This window comes from Phyllopteryx taeniolatus, chromosome 2 (genome assembly GCF_024500385.1).
Source record: "Phyllopteryx taeniolatus isolate TA_2022b chromosome 2, UOR_Ptae_1.2, whole genome shotgun sequence".
Lineage (NCBI taxonomy): Eukaryota > Metazoa > Chordata > Actinopteri > Syngnathiformes > Syngnathidae > Phyllopteryx > Phyllopteryx taeniolatus.
The window spans coordinates 21,289,337-21,313,968 of record NC_084503.1 but is presented as its reverse complement, the minus strand read 5'-3'; the positions used below and the strand labels follow the sequence as shown (position 1 = coordinate 21,313,968).

Sequence of the window (24,632 nt, the reverse complement as noted above, 5' to 3'; positions counted from 1 at the left end):
AGCTCGGGCCCAGAGAAGCCGGCAGCGTTTCTGGGTGTTGTTGCTAAATGGCTTTTGCTTTGCATCGTAGAGTTTCAAGTTGCACTTACGGATGTAGCGCCGTACTGTATTTACTGACATTGGTTTTCTGAAGTGTTCCTGAGGCCATGTGGTGCTATCCTTTACACATTGATGTCGGTTTTTGATGCAGTGCCGCCTGAGGGATCGAAGGTCATTCAATGTTGGTTTTCGGCCTTGCCGCTTACATGCAGTGATTTCTCCAGATTCTCTGAACCTTTTGATGATATTATGGACAGTAGATGATGAAATCCCTAAATTCCTTGCAGTTGTATGTTGAGGAACATTGTCCTTAAACTGTTAGAATATTTTCTCACGCACTTGTTCACAAAGAGGTGATCCTTGCCCCATCTTTGCTTGTGAATGACTTTTATCCCCAATCATGGCACCCACCTGTTCCCAATTAGCCTGTTCACCTGTGGGATGTTCCAAATAGGTGTTTGATGAGCATTCCTCAACTTTCTCAGTCTTTTTTTCCACCTGTCCCAGGTTTTTTGGAACGTGTTCCAGCCATAAAATTCTAAGTTATTGATTATTTTCTAAAAACAATAACGTTTATCAGTTTGAACATTAAATATCTTGTCTTTGTAGTGTATTCAATTAAATATAGGTTGAACATGATTTACAAATCATTGTATTCTGTTTTTATTTGTTTAACACAACGTCCCAACTTCATTGGAATTGGGGTTGTGTATATATATATATATATGATTAATTTAAAAAAATTTAAATACCAATACAAAAATAAAAAATAATCATAAAACTGTGAATATATGTAAAAAAAAATGTATACAAGAATATTTTATTTTCAGACCTCAGCAGATGATATAGGGTCAGAAGATTACATGCAAACGAGGAGTGTGATTGATGCCCTCAATTCATGCATTACATTTCGTTCAGTTTTGCTTTGGTTAGTCTTCCCAGGGGATGAAAGGTTTCGAAATGGCGATGGGCAGTGACGTCACTCAAGAGTGAATACATAATATGCTACTCTAGCATCAACATGCTATCAAAAATGTCCAAAGATGACATCCGTTGAGGGCCCATGTGAGGGGGGCGGGGTTATGGTGATCGACAAGTTAGAACAAAAAACATGGGTAAATTCAGACAGCTTGCTCTTAAACAGAGTTTCGTTATCGCCAAAAAAGGAATGGATGCCGCAGTGACAAAGAACGGCGTGTAACGCTGATTGCATTGAGTGTTCCAAGGCCCGCGGTGAGATCACAACCATATCACGGTCCACTTCCCTCGAAACCTCTTTTAACTATTAATCTATCTTTTTATGGTTTAATAAATGTGGTCAAGTGCAATATACTGTATGTACAGCATCAAGGGCGTCCATAGATCCAATCGCTCAGTGGGCAGGGGTTAGTTGGCAACTCTCATTTATGCTCTTTAGTTAGCTGGTTAGTGTTTCTGATAAATCTTGGACTTTATAGGCTTTTGCTTGTTACTGTCTACTTTCATTTTGACACAAGCGGTGCGGTGGCCCACTAGAGCCCTGAGATAGTCATCATTACCACCAACTACAGGACTGTAGATGCTGAGTATATCTGTGATGCGCATATATCCACAATGGTTTCTTTCACTACACGTGCACACACCCCAATGAGAATTGTGTTTCATCATAATTTTAATCATCAAGTGTCTGTGTAACATTTGAAGTACTCTGGGGGTCTCAGACAGCATTTGGGGGGTTAAACCCTCACTGAAGTACCCTCTGAGCAAGAGTATACACACACAGGAGAGCAATTATCTCACACATTCTTTTAGTTTTCTACATTTTCTTGTCAGAGATGCTCTGCGGGGAAAAAAAGCATAAAGATAATGGGTCCCTCTTCGACTCACCCATTTAACGTTGAAAATTAATTATGTCTGCCTTGTTACACTTTCGGGGCTCTCAGAGGGTCTTAGAAGGTCCATGTACTTACAGTAGATATGTGTCAGCCCACCAAGTATACATGTATCATCTCAGTTTCATGTGGATGAATGAAGGATGCATTTACTTTATTTTCTACTGCATTGTCCCTCAATTTTCCCGTGTTTATATATAGTCTTACACAAGTTAGGGTCAAAATACAGCTGTCTCAGGAAACTATATAAAACTTAAATAATGTATAATTACTCAAAACTACTACAAATGTGTAGAGGGAAATTCCTAGAGGGGCCTTGAGAGGCAAGGCTCACAGCTGGGCATTTTTTTAATCATCGATGTAGACATACCCGCAAGAAGCCAGGAAATTAAATTGATTCTCCATCACCAATGATACATTAACACACACACAAAAGCCAGTGTATTTGTTCAGATTGGAGGCTCAAGGGATTTGACCCCTGTGATTTGGCAAAGTCTTGTGTTACGTTATACATGATCGATGATCCAAGTTTACAGTGTTGGAATTTGCTGAGGAATTTTATCTTTAAGATGCTCACTGAGCTGAAGTGTCAGAGGAGTTGACAGTGTTGTGTGGTTTGACAAGGTTTTGCATTATTTGAAAAGGTCCTGCGATACGTTACCTATAATGAGCTAAGTTTATAGTGTTGAAATTTGCTTTGAGAATGTTATTTTATTTTCAAGTACTCACGAATCTGTAATCTCAGGGTATTTGACGAGGTCTCGCTAGATTTAGCGAAGTCTTGTGTGACGTTACACATGATAAGCCAAGTTTATAACCTAGGAATTTGCCTAGTGATTTTTGTATTTGTGTAAAGGCCTCTATACACCAAGCCTATGTCGGCTGTCGGGAAGTTGGTTGAGCGTCAGTGAGCGCCATCGGTGAGGCGTGGCTCGCACTGTCTGCACGACCAAGCCATTGGTAGGCAGTTTTTGCGGCGTATGATTTTTAACAAACATAAACAGTGGGAAGAAAAAGTATGTCAGCTGGCATACCCGCAGAAGACCCATGCAAGCACTGGGACCCCTTTCAAATTTCTCAATAAATTGGTCATCAAACCTAGTCTGATCTTCATATAAATCACAAGAAAAAACTGTAATAATAAAAGAGTGTAATACCACACAAACAATTCTTTTTTCATATTTTTATTGAAAATAATGGAACATTTATATTACAGTAAGTAAAACATAAATGAACCCCTGTATTGAATAACTGCTCTCCTTTGGCATTTATAACCTCAACCAAACGTTTCCTGTAGTTGTAGATCAGAAGTGCACGATCAGGTTAAATTTTGGACCATTCATCTTAACAAAACTGGTGTAGTTCAGCAAGACTCCTGGGATGTCTGGTGTTAATAGCTATCTTGAAGTCATGCCACAGCATCTCAATCGTGTTGAGGTCAGGACTTTGACTGGACCATTCCAGAACACATATTTTCTTCTTCTGAAGCCATACTGCTGTTGATTTGCTTCTGTGTTTTGGATCATTGTCCTGTTGCAACCCCCATCCTCTTTGAGCTTTAATTGTTGGACAGATGGCCTTATGTTTTTCTGCAAAATATCGTGATAAACTTGTGAATTATTTTTTCCATAGATAATAGCAAGGTGTCCAGGCCCTGAGGAAGAAAAGCACACCCATGCATGATGCTCTCTCTACCATGCTTCACAGTTGGGATAACGTCCTAATGTTCGTGTTCTGTGTCATTTTTCCTCTATACATTGCACTGTGTGTTCCTCCCAAACAAATCAACTTTGGTTTCATCTGTTTCATCACGATTCCAGTAGTGCTGTGGAACATCCAAGTGCTCTTTGGCAAACTTCAAGAATACTATTTATAACCCTTGCTGACCAGACTTATTGATTGTGTGTGTGCGTGTGTGAGAGAGAGAGACCCAGAAGATCCATGTTTTATAGTTACTTCTGACCATAAAATTGGGCTAATGTTGCCCTATGCACAGCCAAAATAACAGCAAAAACATCTGCAACTTACTGCAAGGTGTTAGGTCAAGTGCGCTGAAATATCCAAGTTTTAACTATTCTCACATAGACCTTTGCTGAAAACTATTCTGCATGTTAACGCTCAATAGAAGACGTGAATTTCTTGTCGTTTGATTGGTGAACTTGAGTCAAACATCACTGTGGTAAGCACGGTGGATTGAAGCAATGTCGCCCGACGCGCAAGTCGAACAAGAAAGTCTAAAAATACTGTAGATCGCTCATGCAATTATTGATAAAGGAAAATAGCGAGTGGCATGTAGGTTATTGTAGCAGAGTAAAAGTACTGTTTCTTCTTAACATATACCTGCATAAAAGTAAAAAGTATGCTTCATTAAAACTACTCTGACAAGTACAATTTATCCAAAATTTTACTTGTAAATGTAGCTTGTTACTATCCCACCTCTGGAAGACATATATTTGAGGGAAGCATTTTTTTTCTGTTAAGTTGACGGACAACAATAACCAAATGGATTTCAACCTTTATCCCAATTCGCACCAAAATTAGATGGGTTCTTCCTGCTGCTGGAATCAGTCAAATTGTTTCTGTCACCCTGCTCTTAAATAATTCATGTGACTGGGCGGGGCGTACATTAGGGATGTCTCGATCTAACTTTTTCACTTCTGATTTGATACCGATTTTGCAGCCTTGAGTTTTGGCCAGAACTGATATCGGTCTGATCCGATTTCAGCAATAATCATGCATAATTTACTTATTTTGTAGAATGGAATGTTAGAAAAGGCTTGATCAAGTGATATTACTCAAAGAAAAATAATCAGCAGCAGTAGGCATGAGAAAAACTGACACATTTATTATTATTATTACTATTAGGATTGGGCATTGTTTGAATTTGAGCGATTCCGGTCCCGATTCCTCATTTCGATTCCATTTGTAAATGATTCTCGATTCCGATTCTTTTAGGGGGCTGGGTCAAAAAAGTTTGCATGGTTTAAATAAAGGGTGTAGAAATTATGAACATCCATTTTCTTAGCAGCCCGCAGTATAGACTAAAATTAACATTTAACTCGGGGTTCTTTATAACCAGTTTCAATATCAAACCTATGAACTAAAAGGTAATGTGTGTGGAACTAACCCAATTGACTTAATATTCATTAATTAATGTTTCAGTTAAAAGTTTAATATAGCATTGTTAAAATAGTTATTTGCAAATGAGAATCGTGAGGTCAAAGGAACTGCCTGAAGAGCTCAGAGACAGAATTGTGGCAAGGGACAGATATGGCCATGGTTACAAAAAAATTCTGCTGCAGTTAAGGTTCCTAAGAGCACAGTGGCCTCCATAATACCTAAATGGAAGACGTTTGGGACGACCAGAACCCTTCCGAGAGCTGGCCGTCTGGCCAAATTGAGCAATCGGGGGAGAAGAGCCTTGGTGAGAGAGGTAAAGAAGAACCCAAAGATCACTGTGGCTGAGCTCCAGAGATGCAGTCGGGAGATGAGAGTCAACCATCACTGCAGCCCTCCACCAGTCGGGGCTTTATGGCAGAGTGGCCCGACGGGAGCCTCTCCTCAGTGCAAGACACATGAAAGCCCACATGGAGTTTGCAAAAAAAAAAAACACCTGAAGGACTCCAAGATGGTGAGAAAAAAGATTATCTGGTCTGATGAGACCAAGATAGAATATTTTGGCCTTAATTCTAAGCGGTGTGTGTGGAGTAAACCAGGCACTGCTCATCACCTGTCCACTACAGTCCCAACGGTGAAGCATGGTGGCAGCATCATGCTGTGGGGGTGTTTTTCAGCTGCAGGGACAGGACGACTGGTTGCAATTGAGGGAAAGATGAATGCGGCCAAGTACAGGGATATCCTGAGTGCTCAGGACCTCAGACTGGGCCGAAGGTTCACCTTCCAATAAGACAATGACCCTAAGCACACAGTTAAAATAACAAAGGAGTGGCTTCAGAACAACTCCGTGACTGTTCTTGAATGGCCCAGCCAGAGCCCTGACTGTGTGTACATTGAGGGGGAAAATGAACTTAAATGATTTTAGCAAATGGCTGCAATATAACAAAGAGTGAAAAATTTAAGGGGGTCTGAATACTGTATGTTAGCACCTTAGTATATGAGTGGTAAAATCTGAGATTTTAGATGCAGTCCGATCCAATCTGATCGTTCTTTTTTTGCTGACATCGGACCGATTTAGGCTAACATAGTGATCTTAGCCAGGTTTAGCCAGCGTCAATCAATCGAGATAATTAAAGCTACTACTGTTTGAATTTTTTTTCCAGACTTGTAAAAAGAAAAAAAAAAAAAAAAAAAAAAAAGGTCACTTTGACGGTCAGATTAATGGCCCCTTTCATCCATACTCACACTATAACTTGATGGGTTCTTCCTGCTACAGGAATCAGATATGATATGTCACCTGCTCATGATTGAGCAACTTACAAGCTGAGTTTGGAGTGGGCTCCACTTGATATGCGGCTTGCGAGTGTTCCTCACTTGCTGGTAAATTTAGCATCTATTTCTCATCAGTGAGTCAGAATGAGAGCTCTTGGGCTGAATTATAAGGTTTGTGCTCAGTCCTTTAATGCTACCACCACAAATCTTCATTAAGAAAACAGACCACAGTCAGGAATGAGGAGGGGAAAATTTTACATTTACACACAAGACGCATTGCTGATCCCTCCGGTAGACCCACCCCCTCCCCCGTCCACTTCACACTTCCCTTTCATTCCGACTCTGGGGAGGCAGAGCATGCATCGCCTCCCAGTGTTTGATGCAGGATGGGTCTGCCCAGCTTTCGTAAGACTCCCAGAAGAGAAGTGGGTCTAAATGTCATACGCCGACCTCGCTGAGTACACACGAGCTATTTTGGGAAGGCAAAATGAGGTCACAGTGGGGGGAAAAAACACCTGAACTGGAGCAACTCCTAGCTCAGCACCTGACACTGAGTGAGGCGTTTAAATCGTCATTTATTGTCCCACTTTTCATCAAACAGGTTTTTGAGCGTGAATACAACAAGACAAGCCTTAGGGAGCTGAAGACAAAAATGAGACGTGCGCAGCTCCTAGCTGTAGATCGTCAGTCAAGCAGTAAGTGAAAATGGTTAACCTCTGCAAGGGGTCGTTCCAACATCAAATCTCAATGGTCTTCTGTGTGTAAAAATGTTCTTTCATGGCAGACAAGCAACAGCTTTATGTTGCTTTAGCTATAGAACAAATTGTTTAAAATTGATTTCAGTGTTTCCAAATGAAGTGAACCACCATATGAATTTGTTTCTCCTTTAGGAAATAATAAAAATGCGGCGAAAATTGGTGCCTTGAGATACGAGTGACCCGACTTAAGTGTTTGTCGAGATATGAGCCGTCGTCTAGCTGAATTTGCTTTGACTTTTGAGCAAAAACTTGCGATACGAGCGCTGTATGGTGACAGCAAGCTCAGCTCACTTCACAACAAGCAGTGGTTTGGCATTGTGAACAAATCTCAAAAAGAGCCTTCAAACTGCTTAATGCCACTCCCAGTTAAAGTTAACTGTCCAACTAAACAAAACAAAATTACGATGTGCATTTAAAACAACCACATATAGTGCCATGAAAAAGTATTGGACCCCTTCTCAAATTCTTAGATTTTTGCATAGTTTCCCCACTTTAATGTTTAAGATCATCAAACAAATGTAAATCCATCCATCTATCCATTTTCTGAGCCGCTTCTCCTCACTAGGGTCGCGGGCGTGCTGGAGCCTATCCCAGCTGTCATCGGGCAGGAGGCTGGGTACGCCCTGAACTGGTTGCCAGCCAATCGCAGGGCACATAGAAACAAACAAGCATTCGCACTCACAGTCACACCTATGGGCAATTTAGAGTCTCCAATTAATGCATGTTTTGGGGATGTGGGAGGAAAACGGAGTGCCCGGAGAAAACCCACGCAGGCGGGCCCGGTGATTGAACCCTGGTCCTCAGAACTGTGAGGCTGACGCTCTAACCAGTCGGCCATATATATATATTTCTTTTAAATTTATGACACTCGTAAAATCACAACTTTATTTAAAAGTAATTTATGTAAATATCAGATAAATATATCCCGAGTAAACTTAACATGCTGTTTTTCATTGAGTTATTTTATTAAGGAAAAAAACAACTATGTGTGGAAAAAAGTCATGGCCACCTAAATCCAACAACTGGTTGGGCCATCCTCAGCAGCAACAACTGAAATCAAAAATGTTCTATAACTGGCAATAAGTCTTTCACATCTCTGTGGAGATGTTTTGGCTTACTCCTCCTTGCAGAATTGTTTGAATTCAGCAAAAATGGAGGGGTTTCCAACATGAACGGCCTTTTTAATGTCATGCCACTGCATTTCAATCAGCTTTATGACCAGGCCACTCCAGAACCTTCATTTATTGTGATGTCATGTGGATTGTTATCCTGCTGCAGAACCCAAGTGCACTTCAGGTCACAAACTGATGGCTGAACATTATCCTTCAGGATTTTCTGTTATAGAGCAGAATTCATGGTTCCATCAATCACAGCAAGTTGTTTAAGTCCTGAAGCAGTCCAAGACCATCGCACTACCACCACCATGATTCATTGTTGGTATGATGTTCTTTTTCTGAAATGCTGTGGTACATTTACACCAGATAAAGTATACCAAGACACACACATTCCAAAAAGCTCAACTTTCATCTCGTCAGTCCATATAATATTCTCCCAAAAGTCTTGGGAATCCTTCAGATTTTATTATTTTCTTTTGCAAAAGTAAGATGAGCCTTTAAGTTCTTTTTGGTCAGCAGTGGTTTTCAGCTTGGAACTCTGCCATGGATGCCATTTTTGCCCAGTCACTTCCTAATTGTTGTCATGAACACTTACCTTAACTGAGGCAAGGGAGACCTGCAGTTCTTTAGAAGTTCGAGAAGCCTTTCCGACTGGCAATTTGTTTCTGAAGAACATAAATAAAACTATTCGCTGAAAAACACACCAATTTGCGTTTATCCCCATGTATTTGCGCTCTTTTTGTAACACCCGAAGATGCCACCTGCTGCTTTTAAGGCACCAGGTTATGGGCCCATCTCACAGGTGGAAACAGCGCCCAGACTGCCGAGTCTTATCAGTCACTGTGACTCCGGGACCTGGGAGACCAAAATATTGCTTGCGCTCTCGACAGGAAGATGTCTGTGAGATGTCTCCAGACAACGTGACAACCAGTTTACCCGGAAGTCGCTGATATAGTCCTATATATAGGGTTGGACATCGAGAATTGAGAACCGATTGGAAGTAACGTTCCAGTTCTCCCGGAATCGTTCAAATTAAAAAATGTCGGTTCATGGTTTCGATGCCTACAGTCCGCCGACCCCGATGAAGAAAGTGGCAAAAAACAACAAAGAACAATGCACACGAAGACGTCCTTGTGCCCAACGGCGGCGGCGAACAAAAGTGGGTCTTAACTTAAAATAAATGACCAGTCACCTCAGTGCAAGACTTGAAATAAGATTATATTGTGCAAAGGAGGCTTTCATAATGTGTAGAAGTTTGACATGCTCCCTCCCTCTCCGAGCCTCAGCCTACACTGCGCAGAACTTTCGTGAAGTCAAATTGGGTGAGTGAAACAATAAAATACGTCAATGCCAACATTGAGGCAGCTAACCAGTTAAACGGTGGGTTGCACTGATGGTTTTTACCATGTATTTTAGTCTTCAAACCAATGTAAGAGGCGATGACAGAAAAAAACGCTTACCGTTGAGCTAAAACTTCAAAGTCAAAATAGAAACTTTACATCACACTGAATTGGGACAAAATTCACATAAACTTTGTCTCACAGTATCACCTCACGATTCTCATTTGCAAATAACTATTTTAACAATGCTATATTAAACTTTTAACTGAAACATTAATTAATGAATATTAAGTCAGTTGGGTTAGTTCCACACACATGCCTTTTAGTTCATATGTTTGATATTGAGATTGGTCATAAAGAACCCCGAGTCAAATGTTCATTTTAGTCTATGCTGCCGGCTGCTAAGAAAATGGATGGTCATAATTTGGACACCCATTATTTAAACCATGCAAACATTTTTGACCATGCTCCCTAAAAGAATCGGAATAGAAAATCGTTTGGAACCGGAATCAAAATGAGGAACTGGAATTGTGACCGGAATCGCTCAAATTCAAACGATGCCCAACCTTACCTATATACAGCATATTCTTTAAATAATTATATAATTTATTGAATGTGTGTGTGTTTGTGTATACGTGCTGTGTTTGTGCTCTGCACTCAGGCGGCAGACTACTGCATGGGACAGACCTCAATTGAGGAAAATGCTTTATCGCAGTTTTCGGACATTTAGCGACGTCAAGGTTTACTTCTTCAAAACCTGCAAGAAAACGCTTTAATGTCCTGATATTTTCAGAGGTTGAAGTGGGCATTGATGGAGGTGTCCATATAAACATTGGATTTTATTTATTTATATATATATATATATATATATTATAGATTATTATATTACTATGGCAATGTTTTATGTAACATTTTTAACATCCATAGCTATCTTACAAGCCGAAAAAGGGGAGCCAATAGCCATATCAAATCTTAAAAAGAGTCATCCGCTTGCAAAAAGCTAAGGAAAAATCAAAATGTGCACAGTCAGCCCTGTAGGACTCACTGAACTGAGGTCTCGTGAGGTACATTGATGTCTCATGCTAAATACTCTATTACAAACTCTGAAAATGTTTTTGTTGCTTTTCGTGAGTAAGACATTTGCTTTCAGTTTTGTGACATTAACAGACCTTGAACTTTTTATATACAGTATACAAGGAAAATCCATAAAATCAAAAATATTGGGGTGATCATTCTGATATTTTCAGAGGTTGACAAGGCCGTAAGTAGAGATGTCCACATCAATTTTGGTGACAATTAATCTCAGTTTTGTGACATTAAGCTACATAAAGGTTTTTCTCTATAGTGAGCATATATTATAGCTGTTCGATTTCACCGTGACTCCTTTGCAAGAGATGCCACAGAGCTGTCTCTACAACCAGCGAAGACTCAAGTCGCCATCAGGTCACCAACTAGTCTTCCAGGCCAGTCAGATAGGGGTTGAGTGCCTAGCGCTGGCCACCCCCTGGTAGTCGGTCGGCTTGACTGAACTGCAGCGTATTTAGGTTTTGAACCATTATTACTGGGAATTATTGACATTTTTACGCTTTAATATTTGCTTTCAGGTCTTGGTCCCTAACCTCTGTGCATAACATGGGTTCACTGTACATCTAGATTTGACACCATACCCATTTGGTCAGCTGTAACTTTCAGTCAGGGCAGACAACCTGAATTTGGGTGCACAAAACAGAACTTCAACATAACATTTGCCATAACTACCCCCCAAATAACGATGTCTTCTCGCATGTCTCAGTGTGTATGTGTCTGTCTGTCTGTCTCTCCATTTATCTCTATGCAGCCCAACCAAGCATCTGCCAAGAGCTTTGTAGGCTGTTGCTAGGTGATGATATTTCAAATCAGTCCTTCCCTGAATATCGGAGACATCGTGTTGTTGTCTTCTGTTTTGTTATGGAGTTTTTCTTTTTGTAGCGAACTCTGACGTCTACCTCGTTAGTCAAACGCAATGTTTTGTTTTGTTTTTACCACTGGCCTCTAGAAATAAAAACAGGGCTAATCAGTTTATTGTTGCTGCAATGTGTCATGGTGAGAGCTGTTCCTAATATTTTGACAAGTTTAATCCTGTCAGTTTTTGTCAAGTAGCGTGATCATGACGGTAATAGGAACCTCCTACAAGGTGTTTTGGCTCTGAGGAAACATTTAATCCTGCCGATGCCACGACAGCGTGTCGACACTCCGCCGCACTCGACTAATCGTGGGCATATAAAAGGATCACCGTTTGGGATTACGGTGGATAATCCCGCTTTTCCTGAGACGGCCCCATGCTTTTTAGGACTCAAACAAAGAATGCACACTTAGTCGAGTAAATTCTGTAAACTCTGTCAGTCACAATAACGTCTACAGGCGTGGGGCCTTCAGGTACGCCCATCAGCTAATAAACAGATCATATTCAGTTTGAATAAACTCTGTACAATTTTCTCCATAGGATATTAAAGAAATAGAAATACTGTAATCCCCCTCATATTCATGTTTCACTATTTACTTTTTTTTTTTAGGTGGCCAAGGCCATGAAGGAGAAAAGTCGGGGGTGGGGGGGAATCAAGGAGCAGATGGCTGGGTTAATGGAGCCTGTGAACCCTAGCATGGGTTGGCAGATCGTAGCTTCGCATGCGCTCGACGTGGCCTGGTAGCAGTGTCTCGGTGTGATCATCTGGCAGAACTCCCGCCGGCCAGCCGCCCCTCCAGGGACCAATTAAATGGGTGGAGAGAAGCGCAAGTAATAGGAGACTCCCTGCAGACATAGTTCACGCCGTAATTGACACCCCAAAGGTACGCGCACACACACCTTCAGCAATTTGTACCTGAACGACTATAACATCTTTTGAATATACCCGATGGCCACCAGATTTTACCTGCTATACTAAACATAAACTAGACAGACTAAAGTGTTTGAAGGTACTATTTCTCGTTTTATTGCTATCCATTTTTTGCTTCGTAGCCAGGTTTGGGACAGAATGGAAATACGTTTCATGTTGTGTTCTATGCTTAAGATATTTGTACAAGTCACTGGTACACTACCACTGGTACATTTCTGGTGATTACTGTAATTTCTCATGTATAATGCGCATTTTTGTACCCCCCAAAAAAATTCAAAAGTCAATACTGTGCATTATACATGGGTATAGGAGAAAATGTGAAAGACTTTCACATTTTATAAATGTATGCCGCCATCTAGAGGTTGTGAAAAAGCTGAAGACTTTCATTCCACTATGCCACCGCCCCCTAGAGGTTATGAATAAGTTTTACACTTTCATTCTTCTATGCCACCTAGAGGTTATGAAAAAGGTGTAGACTACACTTTCATTCCATAAATTTAAATACCCAGGCAGAATTTGTGAAATTTTTTTTTATTTTTTTTTTAAATATGACTGATGACTGAACAACAACCATCATTAATTTCTTTATGGTTATGTTTTGTTTAATGATAATGCTTTTCTGACAAGCTTGACAGTTTAATTTTAATCCCATTAATATAAAATGTGTTTCACCAAGTTCTTGTTTTCTTTAAAGAATTGTACACATCTCATGTTTTGATCATATGGGTAGAACCAAAATGATGCATTGTAAAAATGCATTATACATAGTTTGAAGGGTTTTCCAGAATTTTGAGGTCAACTTTGGGGGTGCGCATTATACATGGGTGCGCATTATACACGAGAAATTATGGTAGTCATTATCAACATGAAATCTCACGATATTAATTGAAATCCTGGCGGAGAGACTCAATACAGTAATCCCTCGGTTATCGCTGGGGTTACGTTCCAAACCACCCTGTGACAGACGAAATCTGCGAAATAGCAACCATAAATTTATTTGATTTATAGACATTTTAAGCTCTATGCAGAATTCCAATACTCTATCTATGTAAGGTGCAGTTATTGTTTTTGTAGACCTAGGGTCGGCATCCTCACGTTCTACACTGTAATATCTGAGACATTGAATGTGTGTGTTCCTTTTAAAGAGGGGCCTGGCCCGTTGAGTGTTGTGAACGTCAGCGAAGGATTATGTAGAATTGGCTGGCTGTTAACTGGCTAAATGTTAGCCACTCTGGTGTTCAGTGACGGTATTATAGTTATTGTTTGTTCAATAAAGCCATTAAAAGTGCACAAGCGGCAGTGTCCATATCTCTTTTAGCCTAACCACTTGTGGAGGGATTACAATTTGTTCTAAAACGTTGTGGTCGGCTATATTCAGTGAGCTAACAATGTTTACTTTACCCTGAATGTGCAGTTGTGTAACTTGAGCCAATGATCCCAAGCTTTGGACGTTGTCTTTAAAGCACTCTTTCCTCCAGGCTTGTGCTTAATGCTACATGAGCCTACAGAAACAGTCCGTGTGGAAAAACAATCGGCGGAAAATCATGCAATATAGTGAATAATCCGCGATATAAATACAGTACAATTTTAAAAATCTGAGATGATGTGAATCCGCAAAAGGTGAACTGCGATATAGCGAGGGATGACTTTATATGACAAAATAGAATGCAATTTTTAAGCACATTTTTAATTATTTGTGTATTTATCATATAATGCAAGCATTTGGGGACTTTTTATTAGTTATTCATGTTTTATTTTATTTACAATGTTATAACCTATTGTGGCAAATCAATTGTGTTGCTTATGAAAGATGACTGAATAAGTAGGATAGAAATGATGTGTACGTGTGTGCGTGCATGCGTACGTGGGGTGCGTGCATGCATACGTGCATGTGTTTGAGTGTTGTTTTCCATCTCATGACTTGGATCCATTCCACACATCCACCATCCAGACACCGCGGCGGATTAATATGCGAGTGCATCGGCCTGACGTTCCACTAGTGCGCTCGGGACCTTTGGATAAGTCACAGGAGTTGACGAGACCACAAAAAAACCCTTCCGCCACTTCTGCTGTTGAGAAGTAATGGTATTTTTACTCCATTACAATTAACTAAAAGTCGCTCCCTACTTTTATTTATCAATTAGTGCTTATTTATCAACTATTTCGTGCGCGAGATTACGACTTGGACTTTCGCATTGGGCGCTGTTTACTCCAATCCAATTTAAGCGCTAGTGATGCTTAAGTCTAGTTCACCAATCAAACGACAAAAAGGAAAGAAAGTCACATGACCTCACACAACGTCTTCTATTGGGCTTCCCGGGCATAGGTATTAACACTAGATAAGCCAGCCCAGCTGATCGGCGTGCCTACGTAGCGGCCATTTTGGGAAGGTCGTCGTTACCATGAAGGCAGCGGCGCGCTACTCGTGTTTACATTTAGACGAACAAAAACAACAGATTTCATGTTTGTAGTATTTGTCTGCCACTGTCAGCCCAAATGTGGCTTTTTCAGCCCACTTGTAACTTGAGAAAACACCTTGCAGTAAATTAACGTTGTTGTAGTAGTAGCTGTGCATACACGTACACACACACACACACACAGAATCTGCACATTCACATTTTATTTTGGCGGCACGATGGACGACTGGTTAGCACATCTGCCTCACAGTTCTGGGGACCAGGGTTCAAATCCCGGCCCGTCTGTGTGGAGTTTGCATGTTCTCCCCGTGCCTGCGTGGGTTTCCTCCGGGTACTCCGGTTTCCTCCCACATCCCAAAAACATGCATGGTAGGTTTATTTAAGACTCTAAATTGCCCGGAGGTGTGACTGTGAGTGCGAATGGCTGGCAACCACTTCAGGGTGTACCCCGCCTCTCGCCCGATGATAGCTGGAATGAGCTCCAGCACGCCCGCGACCCTAGTGAGGATAAGGGGAACAGAAAATGGCTGGATGGACATTTTATTTTGTTATTTTTATTTTATTGATGTTCATGCTGTGGTTAAAAAGAATCAGAAGTTACTCACTATTTACTCAGTACTTGAGTAATTATTTCACTGTGTACTTTTTACTCTTATTCAAGTAATTTTTTGGAGGACTGCTCTTACTTGAGTCCAATGTTTGGCTACTCTACCCACCTCTGGAGCGGACATCCTCTATTGCTACTCTTACGTTTATTTTCGCGTTGAGGTGCTGGGGGTCGTGGCCCTGGTTTGTGGTCCCAGTGGAACCGCGAAGAACACATAACATCGGCGACAAGAGCTGATCCGCGAGTACATCTTGTATTAATTAGGAAACGCGCCTACAATTATCTAATTAGTTTACTGATGTTAATGTTAAATGTATTAAGCGACGGAGCGATGTTAGGGATTATGTCACAACACAGAATGAACTAACTTTAAATTCAGAAATGGCCAATAAAAATGGAAAAATACTGGACTTAATATTTTCCTGGAGGATGCATTTGGGATTAGCCTTTGAAGTTGGTAATAGTGAAAACTGAAGTGAAACAGACAATGATTTTAGTCAATTCTTTTCCAGAATGAGAGTGCTTAAAGAGGAGGATGGTATTCATTTGCTATAGCTTGAAGCAGGCATCAGGTGCATTTGGAGATGGGTCTGGCTCAAGTTGGAGGCCAAAACAAAAAAAAGTAAAGAAATGAGGCAAATTTCATTTTAATCTTAAATTTGTACATCAACATGTACTTGGGCGGTGTAAATAAGTGTTTTTCTGCGTGAAGAATTTTTTTTATTTTCCAGATTGCTTAATTTATGTTTATGTTAAAATTCTCTGTGGGGTCCTGGGCATACCCCCAGAACCCCTACGATGTTTTTTTGTTTTGTTTTTTGGTCATCTTTTTCATGCCTTTGCATATCTTAAATTCGTTTCAGCTTGAGGTCACGAACAGATGGCCATTCTCCTTCAAGATTTTTTGGTAGACAGCAAAATTCAAGGTTCCATTTATGACAGCAAGTCTTCCAGGTCCTGAAGCGGCAAAACAGTCCCAGACCATCACACTACCACCACCATATTTTACTGTTGGTATGATGTTCTTTTTCTGAAATGCCGTGTTACTCTTACAGCAGATGTAATGGGACACACACCTTCCAAAAAGTTCAACTTTTGTCTCATCAGACCACAGAGTATTTTCCCAAAGGTTTGGGGGTCATTAAGATGTCTTCTGGCAAAATTGAAATGAGCCTTCATGTTCTTTTTGCTCAGCAGTGGTTTTCGTCTTGGTACTCTGCCATGCCGGCCGTTTTTGCCCAGTGTCTTTCTTGTGATAGAGTCATGATCACTGACCTGAACTGAGGCAACTGAGGCCTGCAGTTCTTTGAATGTTGTTGTGGGGTCTTTTGTGACCTCTTGGATGATTTGTTGCTGCGCTCTTGGGGTCATTTTGGTCAGCCAGCCACTCTTGGGAAGCTTCACCACTGAGCTATGTTTTTGCCATTTGTGGAAAATGGCTCCCACTGCGGTTCGTTGGATTCCCAGAGCTTTAGAAATGGCTTTATAACCTTTTCTACATTGATAGATCTCGATTACTTTCTTTTTCATTTGTTTAGCTCTCGGCATGATGTCTAGTTTTTGAGGATTGTTTGGTCTACTTCACTTTGTCAGGCAGGTCGTATTAAGTGATTTCTTGATTGAGAACAGGCGTGGCAGTATCAGGCCTGGGTGTGGCTAGAGAACTTGAACTCAGGTACGATAAACCAGTTATGTTTTAACGGGGGGCGCAATGACCTTTTCACATAGGGCCATGTAGGTTTGGGTAGTTTTTCTTCCTTAATATAAAAAAAACGTAATTTAAAAACTTCATTTGTGTTGTCTTTCACTAATATTTAAATTTGTTTGATGATGGGAAACTTTTAAGTGTGACAAGCATGCAAAAAAATCAGAAATCAGGAAGGGGGCAAACACTTTTTCATACCACTGTACGTCAGTCCCATTCTCTGCCTGCATTGCGCCACAGCGCCAGTAAACAACAGCGGCCAATTCTGGAACTGACAGACTTAGTCAACGGCATTTTAAGTGATAAATGGAAACTATTCTTGGACGCATTGTTCAGTCCCAACAGTCTGTTTTATCCGATATCCCTTATATCGGGGTCTGTTTTATCGAGGTTCCATTGTACTAAACTACTTGTGAGGTAAAAAGCATTGCACTGAAAATAGAATACGCGCGTCTCTTACCCTCTTTACCCCTGCATCAGTTTATTGTATTTTTTTTTGGTGGGGGGGGGGGGGAGGGGCGGGTTTCCATGTATTTGTGCAAGGCTCAGCGGTGTTTGTGTGATCCACTTAAACTGTGCATCAGTCAACATTTTACCCTGGCAAAGATTCCAAAATTCGTGTTCTCTCAGCAGTCGTCTGCATACCTTCAACACTAGAAACACACTGCCAGCCAAAGAGAGTCGTCTCGGAATCTTTTACCGTTATGTTCTATTTTTAGTGTTTTTGCTCTCTTTTTTTTGGTGTTACTCCCACCGAGATGCAAGAACAAGGAGAGAACTCGTCTCAAAAGACACTGGAAGATGGAGACTGGAAGGGAGGCAGTTCAAACTCCCCTGAGAGTTAAAATGGAAGGGTGACAGAAACAAGTGAAGATGAAGTGGAATAGAGTTATGCATTTATCTCTCAGCGTAGAACTCTGCCAGAGTAGGACTGTTACAGAAGTGACCAGAGCGTTCTTAATTACAGTATGCTTCAAAAGGGCTTTCAAAAGTCTTTAAAATGAGACTCATTAAATGGCATCACCGTATTTCCTTTCCATTTAATCAGTACTTTGAGGGCTTTTCAATTCCTAAAAATGTCACCAACTTATGCATCTTGGTGAAAATCTACTTTGGATTTCGTCCCATTCCCTGGAATTGTTTGTAAATTCAGCCCCCAAAGCCAATTTCAATTGGCTTCATAAATTTGGTAGGCAAGTCTAACATGATTACACTGCCATTTTGATTCAAAGGGGTCATTTTGGAGTCATTGTGGCCATTTTCCGGCCTCCTTAAAGGATAAACTTGTCCTAGCGATTTTGTCTGAATGCTACCAAATTTGGAGCACATATAATAAACTGATGAGCAACACTTAATTGCCCAAAAAAATATTTTTTGTCATTGCATGTAGGTGGAGCATGACAGAGACATTTGATGAAATCTGGTGAAAATCTCTTTAAAATTTAGCTCCTGTAGCCAGTTTCAATGTCAAACACAATATTTGTTATGTCAATCATGGTTAGATGCACAAAACATCTCAAGCAGCCATGCCTTAAAATTAACCGAAAATGTGCGATTTTGGTTAAAAACAGCCAATTTAAAGTAATTTGGGCTATTTCCGTGGATCATGCAAAGACCATCTCATCCTGGGGATTTCTTCCAATTGTGTCTTCTAAACTACTAATGGAACGTTGTGTTTCCTCATTGGTTCCAGTGCTCAGCAGGCCTTCCTGTTGGAGAACGTTCCTTGCACCAGCTCCGCTCTGCCCTGCAAGAGCATCGGCCGGATGTTCCGCGTCCACTGGGACCAGCCGGACTTGGGCGCCATCCCCAACGCTATCATGGCCACCTTCTTTGACATCTATGAGGATGTGAGTCGACATATTTATTTTCCTTCTTTATAATGTTTTTCATTTTGGTATGGCAACTTCTGTTATTAGAGAATTTGATGGCAGATGGGGAATAAGAACAAGAAATCAAACATCGCACACAGAATATGAACTTCCCTTCTTAAGCATAAAAGTGGATTAGGTCTTAAGCTTTTCCACCACTCATGTCAACAAAAATTACTTTCTTGCCTGCATAAAAGTAATACTTGAGCTGTGTGCGCGTGTGAGTGCATGTGTGCGTTTGTCTGCACGAATGTGATTCATTCTCAGTGTGTATACATTTCTTTTTGTGTCTGTGTGTCTCAGTGACGTGTGTGAGTCTGTGTGAATAACAGCGCGTATGTTTGTGTCTATACGTCTCTGTGTATGTTACTTGTGGTGTCCGTGTGTGTGTGTCCGTGTATGGGTCTCTGTGTTTGTCTAAGTCTTTGCGACTCTGTCAAGGGCATCACAACTGCAGTTAAAGGCACATTCAACTCCATGAGGCGACTTTCAGCCAGCTGTTGTTTGCACAAGATGAGACATCCATTTCTTGTCATTGTGCTCACAGGCTGTACACACATACTCGCATACGCACACACACATACACATTTCGATTACTACATCTCCATCAGTTTATAGGATTCATTATTACGACTAATGTTCTAAGGAAGGGCAGGCAAATGTAAAATTATTCCGCCACTGGACACTTTATTAGGTATCCAGTCTAATAAGATCCAATGCAGGAGCTGGGTCAATAAATGTGCCTTCAAAAAGATCATTTTGCTCACTTTTGATTGAGACCTGCAAGAAAAATTAGGAATTTCATAGTGCATGGACTGTTGTATACAAGGTCTAACGAATGGCATGGCAGTTTATGTCCCACTTACACTCAACATCAAGCCGCCTGTATTTAGCACAAGCATACAATTATTACATATTATATGTAAAGTACTGTCATTTCTTGTGTATAACGCGCATTTTCCGCCAAAAAAATGTCATGTAAATGGTGCGCATTATACACAGGTATAAAATGAAAAAACCTTAATTTGAATCCCATTAAAATAAAATGTTTCACCTAGTTCTTCTTGTTTTGTTTAAAGAATTGTACACATCTTACAAATTCTGCCTAAGTAATCAAATATATGAGCTCAACTGTGTGTTTTCTCATTTACTAAATAAAAGTAGGGTTGTGAATTTCAAAATAAGAGCAAGTAAATAAATGGAAAGTATTACGTATTCAAATAAAGTGCTTAACTTCAGAATAATTATTTGAAAAAAAACTAACAAAATACAGGTAATACTTCATGCTTTGATCATATGGGTAGAAGCAAAATCATGCATTATAAAAATGCATTATACATAGGTAGAAGGGTTTTGCAGAATTTTGAGGTCAACTTTGGGGGTGCTTATTATACATGGGTGTGCATTATACACGAGACATTACGGTGTGTGTGTATATACTATACTATTTGGGACCTTGTGTTAAATAAAAACAGAATACAATGATTTGCAAATCATGTTCAACCTATATTTAATTGAATACACCACAAAGACAAGACATTTAATGTTCAAACTGATAAACTTGATTGTTTATAGCAAATAATCATTAACTTAGAATTTTATGGCTACAACACGTTCCCAAAAAGCTGGGACAGGGTCATGTTTACCACTGTGTTACATCCCCCTTTTTTTTTAACAACATTCAATAAACGTTTGGGAACTGATGACACTAATTGTTGAAGATTTGTAGGTGGAATTCTTTCCCATTCTTGTACAACTTCAGCTGTTCAACAGTCCGGGGTCTCCGTTGTCGTATTTTACGCTTCATAATGCGCCACACATTTTCAATGGGAGACTGGTCTGGACTGCAGGCAGGCCAGTCTAGTACCCGCACTCTTCTACTACGAAGCCACGCTGTTGTAACACGTGCAGAATGTGGTTTGGCAATGTCTTGCTGAAATAAGCAGGGGCGTCCATCAAAAAGACATTGCTTGCATTGCAGCATATGTTTCCAAAACCTGTATGTACCTTTCAGCATTAATGGTGCCTTCACAGATGTGTAAGTTACCCATGCCATTGGCAATAACACGGCCCCATACCATCACAGATGCTGGCTTTTGAACTTTGCGTCCATAACAGTCCGGATGGTTATTTTCCTCTTTGGCCCGGAGGACACGACGTCCACCATTTCCAAAAACAATTTGAAATGTGGACTCGTCGGACCACAGAACACTTTTCTACTTTTGATCAATCCATCTTAGATGAGCTTGATGGATGTTGATGGAAAAGTACAGAGAAGGTCAGAAGGAGCTACATTGTGTCTTTGTAGATCTAGAGAAAGCCTATGACAGAGTACCCAGAGAGGAACTGTGGTACTGCATGCGGAAGTCTGGAGTGGCAGAGAAGTATGTTAGAATAATACAGGACATGTACGAGGGCAGCAGAACAGCGGTGAGGTGTGCTGTCGGTGTGACAGAAGAATTTAAGGTGGACGTGGGACTGCATCAGGGATCAGCCCTGAGCCCCTTCCTTTTTGCAGTGGTGATGGATAGGCTGACAGATGAGGTTAGACTGGAATCCCCGTGGACCATGATGTTTGCAGATGACATTGTGATCTGCAGTGAAAGCAGGGAGCAGCTGGAGGAACAGTTAGAAAGATGGAGGCATGCACTGGAAAGAAGAGGAATGAAGATTAGCCGAAGTAAAACACAATATATGTGCATGAATGAGAGGGGTGGTGGGGGAAAAATGACGCTACAGGGAGAAGAGATGGCAAGGGTAGAGGACTTTAAATACTTGGGGTCAACCGTCCAGAGCAATGGTGAGTGTGGTCAGGAAGTGAAGAAACGGGTCCAAGCAGGTTGGAACGGGTGGAGGAAGGTGTCAGGTGTGTTATGTGACAGAAGAGTCTCTGCTAGGATGAAGGGCAAAGTTTATAAAACAGTGGTGAGGCCAGCCATGATGTATGGATTAGAGACAGTGGCACTGAAGAGAAAACAGGAAGCAGAGCTGGAGGTGGCGGAAATGAAGATGTTGAGGTTCGCTCTCGGAGTGACCAGGTTGGATAAAATTAGAAATGAGCTCATCAGAGGGACAGCCAAGGTTCGATGTTTTGGAGACAAAGTTAGAGAGAGCAGACTTCAATGGTTTGGACACGTCCAGAGGAGAGAGAGTGAGTATATTGGTAGAAGGATGATGAGGATGGAGCTGCCAGGCAAGAGAGCTAGAGGAAGACCAAAGAGAAGGTTGATGGATGTCGTGAGGGAAGACATGAGGGCAGTTGGTGTTCGAGAGGAGGATGCAGGAGATAGGTTCTCATGGAAAAGGATGACGCGCTGTGGCGACCCCTAACGGGACAAGCCGAAAGCAAAAGAAGAAGATCTTAGATGAGCTCGGGCCCAGAGAAGCCGCAGCGTTTCTGGGTGTTGTTGATAAATGGCTTTTGCTTTGCATAGTAGAGTTTCAAGTTCCACTAACAGATGTAGCGCCGAACTGTATTTACTGACAAATGTTTTCTGAAGTGTTCCTGAGCCCATGTGGTTTTATCCTTTACACATTGATGTCGGTTTTTGATGCAGTGCTGCCTGAGGTATTGAAGGTCACGGCATTCAATGTCGGTTTTCGGCCTCGCCGCTTACATGCAGTGATTTCTCCAGATTCTCTGAAGCTTTTGATGATATTATGGACCGTAGTTGATGAAATCCCTAAATTCCTTGCAATTGTACGTTGAGGAACATTGTCCTTAAACTGTTCGACTATTTTCTCATTCACTTGTTCACAAAGAGGTGAACCTTGCCCCATCTTTGCTTGTGAATGACTGAGCAATTCAGGGAAGCTCCTTTTATACCCAATCATGGCACCCACCTGTTCCCAATTAGCCTGTTCACCTCTGGGATGTTGGAGTAGGCTGTAACATAAATGTGGCAAAAGTGAAGCAGTGTGAACTTTATCCGGATGCACTGTATGGAGACAGATGTGTCTCCTTTCAAATAATTTCCAGTTGAATTTACTAAGGGTGGACCCCAATTATACTGTAGAAACATCTCAAGAATGATCAGTGGAAACATGTAAATCAGAATCAGAATCATCTTCATTTGCCAAGTATGTCAAAATCACACAAGGAATTTGTCTCCGGTAGTTGGAGCCACTCTAGTATGACAACAGACAGCCATTTGACAGAAAATACATTTGAGACATAAAAACATAACATGCATCGAAAACTACATTTTGAGTAATAAACATCTCATGTATGACTGCATTCCATCTGCCCTGTTGAATTTCTCCTCTTTCTCCCAAGGAATAAACTAAAAAGATGACTGTGTTGTAAAAGTATTATGTCCAATTGAGTATTTGGTGTGCAGGGGATACTGGACATGCTGGTGATGAAGCAGGTGGAGGGCAAGCGAGACCTTGTTATCCACGCCTTGAAGAACAACTTTGAAGCCGATGCCTACTTTGTGAAAGTCATGGGTGAGTCACCCCCTTAGGACTAGCCACTCTCCACTCTCTTCCCAGTCTTCGCCTTTGTCCCCAGGAAATCTCCCCTTTCCTCCGGAGGGGAGAGTGGGGAGATTCACAGTGCAATTTGAATATGGTAAATGGACTACACTTATATAGCCCTTTATCTACACTATCACAGTGCCCAAAGCGCTTTACAAAGCCTCACATTCACCCATTCACACACACATTCATACACCAATGAGCAGCTGCTGGCATGCAAGGCGCTGCCAGGCCGACTGGGAGCAAATTAGGGTGAAGGGATTCCAACCAGCGACCCTTGGGTCATTGGACGACCCGCTCTACCAACTGAGCCACAGCTGCCCATATATGTTATCATCTTGCGGATTTCCTCTTTTTTCTTTGTTCCCCTCCCGGACTCATTAGAGTAAGTCAACGCAAGCAACTATTTTCTTTCACCCCCCCGATGTGGCGAGCAGATGGTGGTGACTATTATCTGCCGTCTGTAATTTAGATTCCCAGCCTCAAGCTCCTTAACGCTGCCATCTTCAAGCAAAGTGAGGAAGATGCTAGGCTTGGGACTTCTAGCTCAGACTAAATTATTTTAGGGGACATTGCATTGCATTTCATTAGTAGCCCATTCACATTTGGTGTGTTTGTATCAGTGCTTGTGATCTCAACATTTGGCCATAAATGCTTTAATTTTAGTATTTGATGATCTTAGTAATAGAACCTGATGGATGAATGAATGAATGGGTGGGTGGGTGGGTGCATGGATGGATGGATAGTTAGGCACCATAGTCTATCACTAACCTATGCCAATACACTAGTAAAGTCTGAATGCCAGGAAATATTTGTATGAAACAAAGTGTCCAGGAAATGTAATTGTCTCACGTTCTGGTGACGTTCTGTAAACAAACACACTGCAGCTCAACCTCTGGCAGTACGTCAAACTTGTTTTGAAACAATATAAACATTAGTTTTATCTACATAGTTTGTGTCCTAAAAGGAAGACAAACGATTGATGTTGCACTTTTTTAAAGCGAGAAAGATTTATGCTGTTTTTTACATTCTGTTTTAAATGTCAATAATTGTGCTTCCTATTTACACAAAAGAAACAAAACATTTTATGTTAAGCGTTTTGATCCCTTTCTACAATGTCAACCTTACCGCGGCCTTCAAAACAAGGTGCAAACCCAGTTACGATTTT

General features: G+C 41.0%; 1 protein-coding gene across 2 annotated transcripts in view; it reads left to right on the top strand.

The window, feature by feature from the left end:
• The window catches only part of itfg1 (integrin alpha FG-GAP repeat containing 1), a 260,953-nt gene that overhangs the window by 165,639 nt on the left and 70,682 nt on the right, over positions 1–24,632 (top strand). For both annotated transcript variants that reach the window (XM_061765219.1, XM_061765228.1), the window contains exons 11-12: positions 18,808–18,964; positions 23,326–23,434. In XM_061765219.1, the coding sequence (XP_061621203.1) occupies positions 18,808–18,964; positions 23,326–23,434 (266 nt within the window). The remainder of the gene's footprint in view (positions 1–18,807; positions 18,965–23,325; positions 23,435–24,632) is intronic.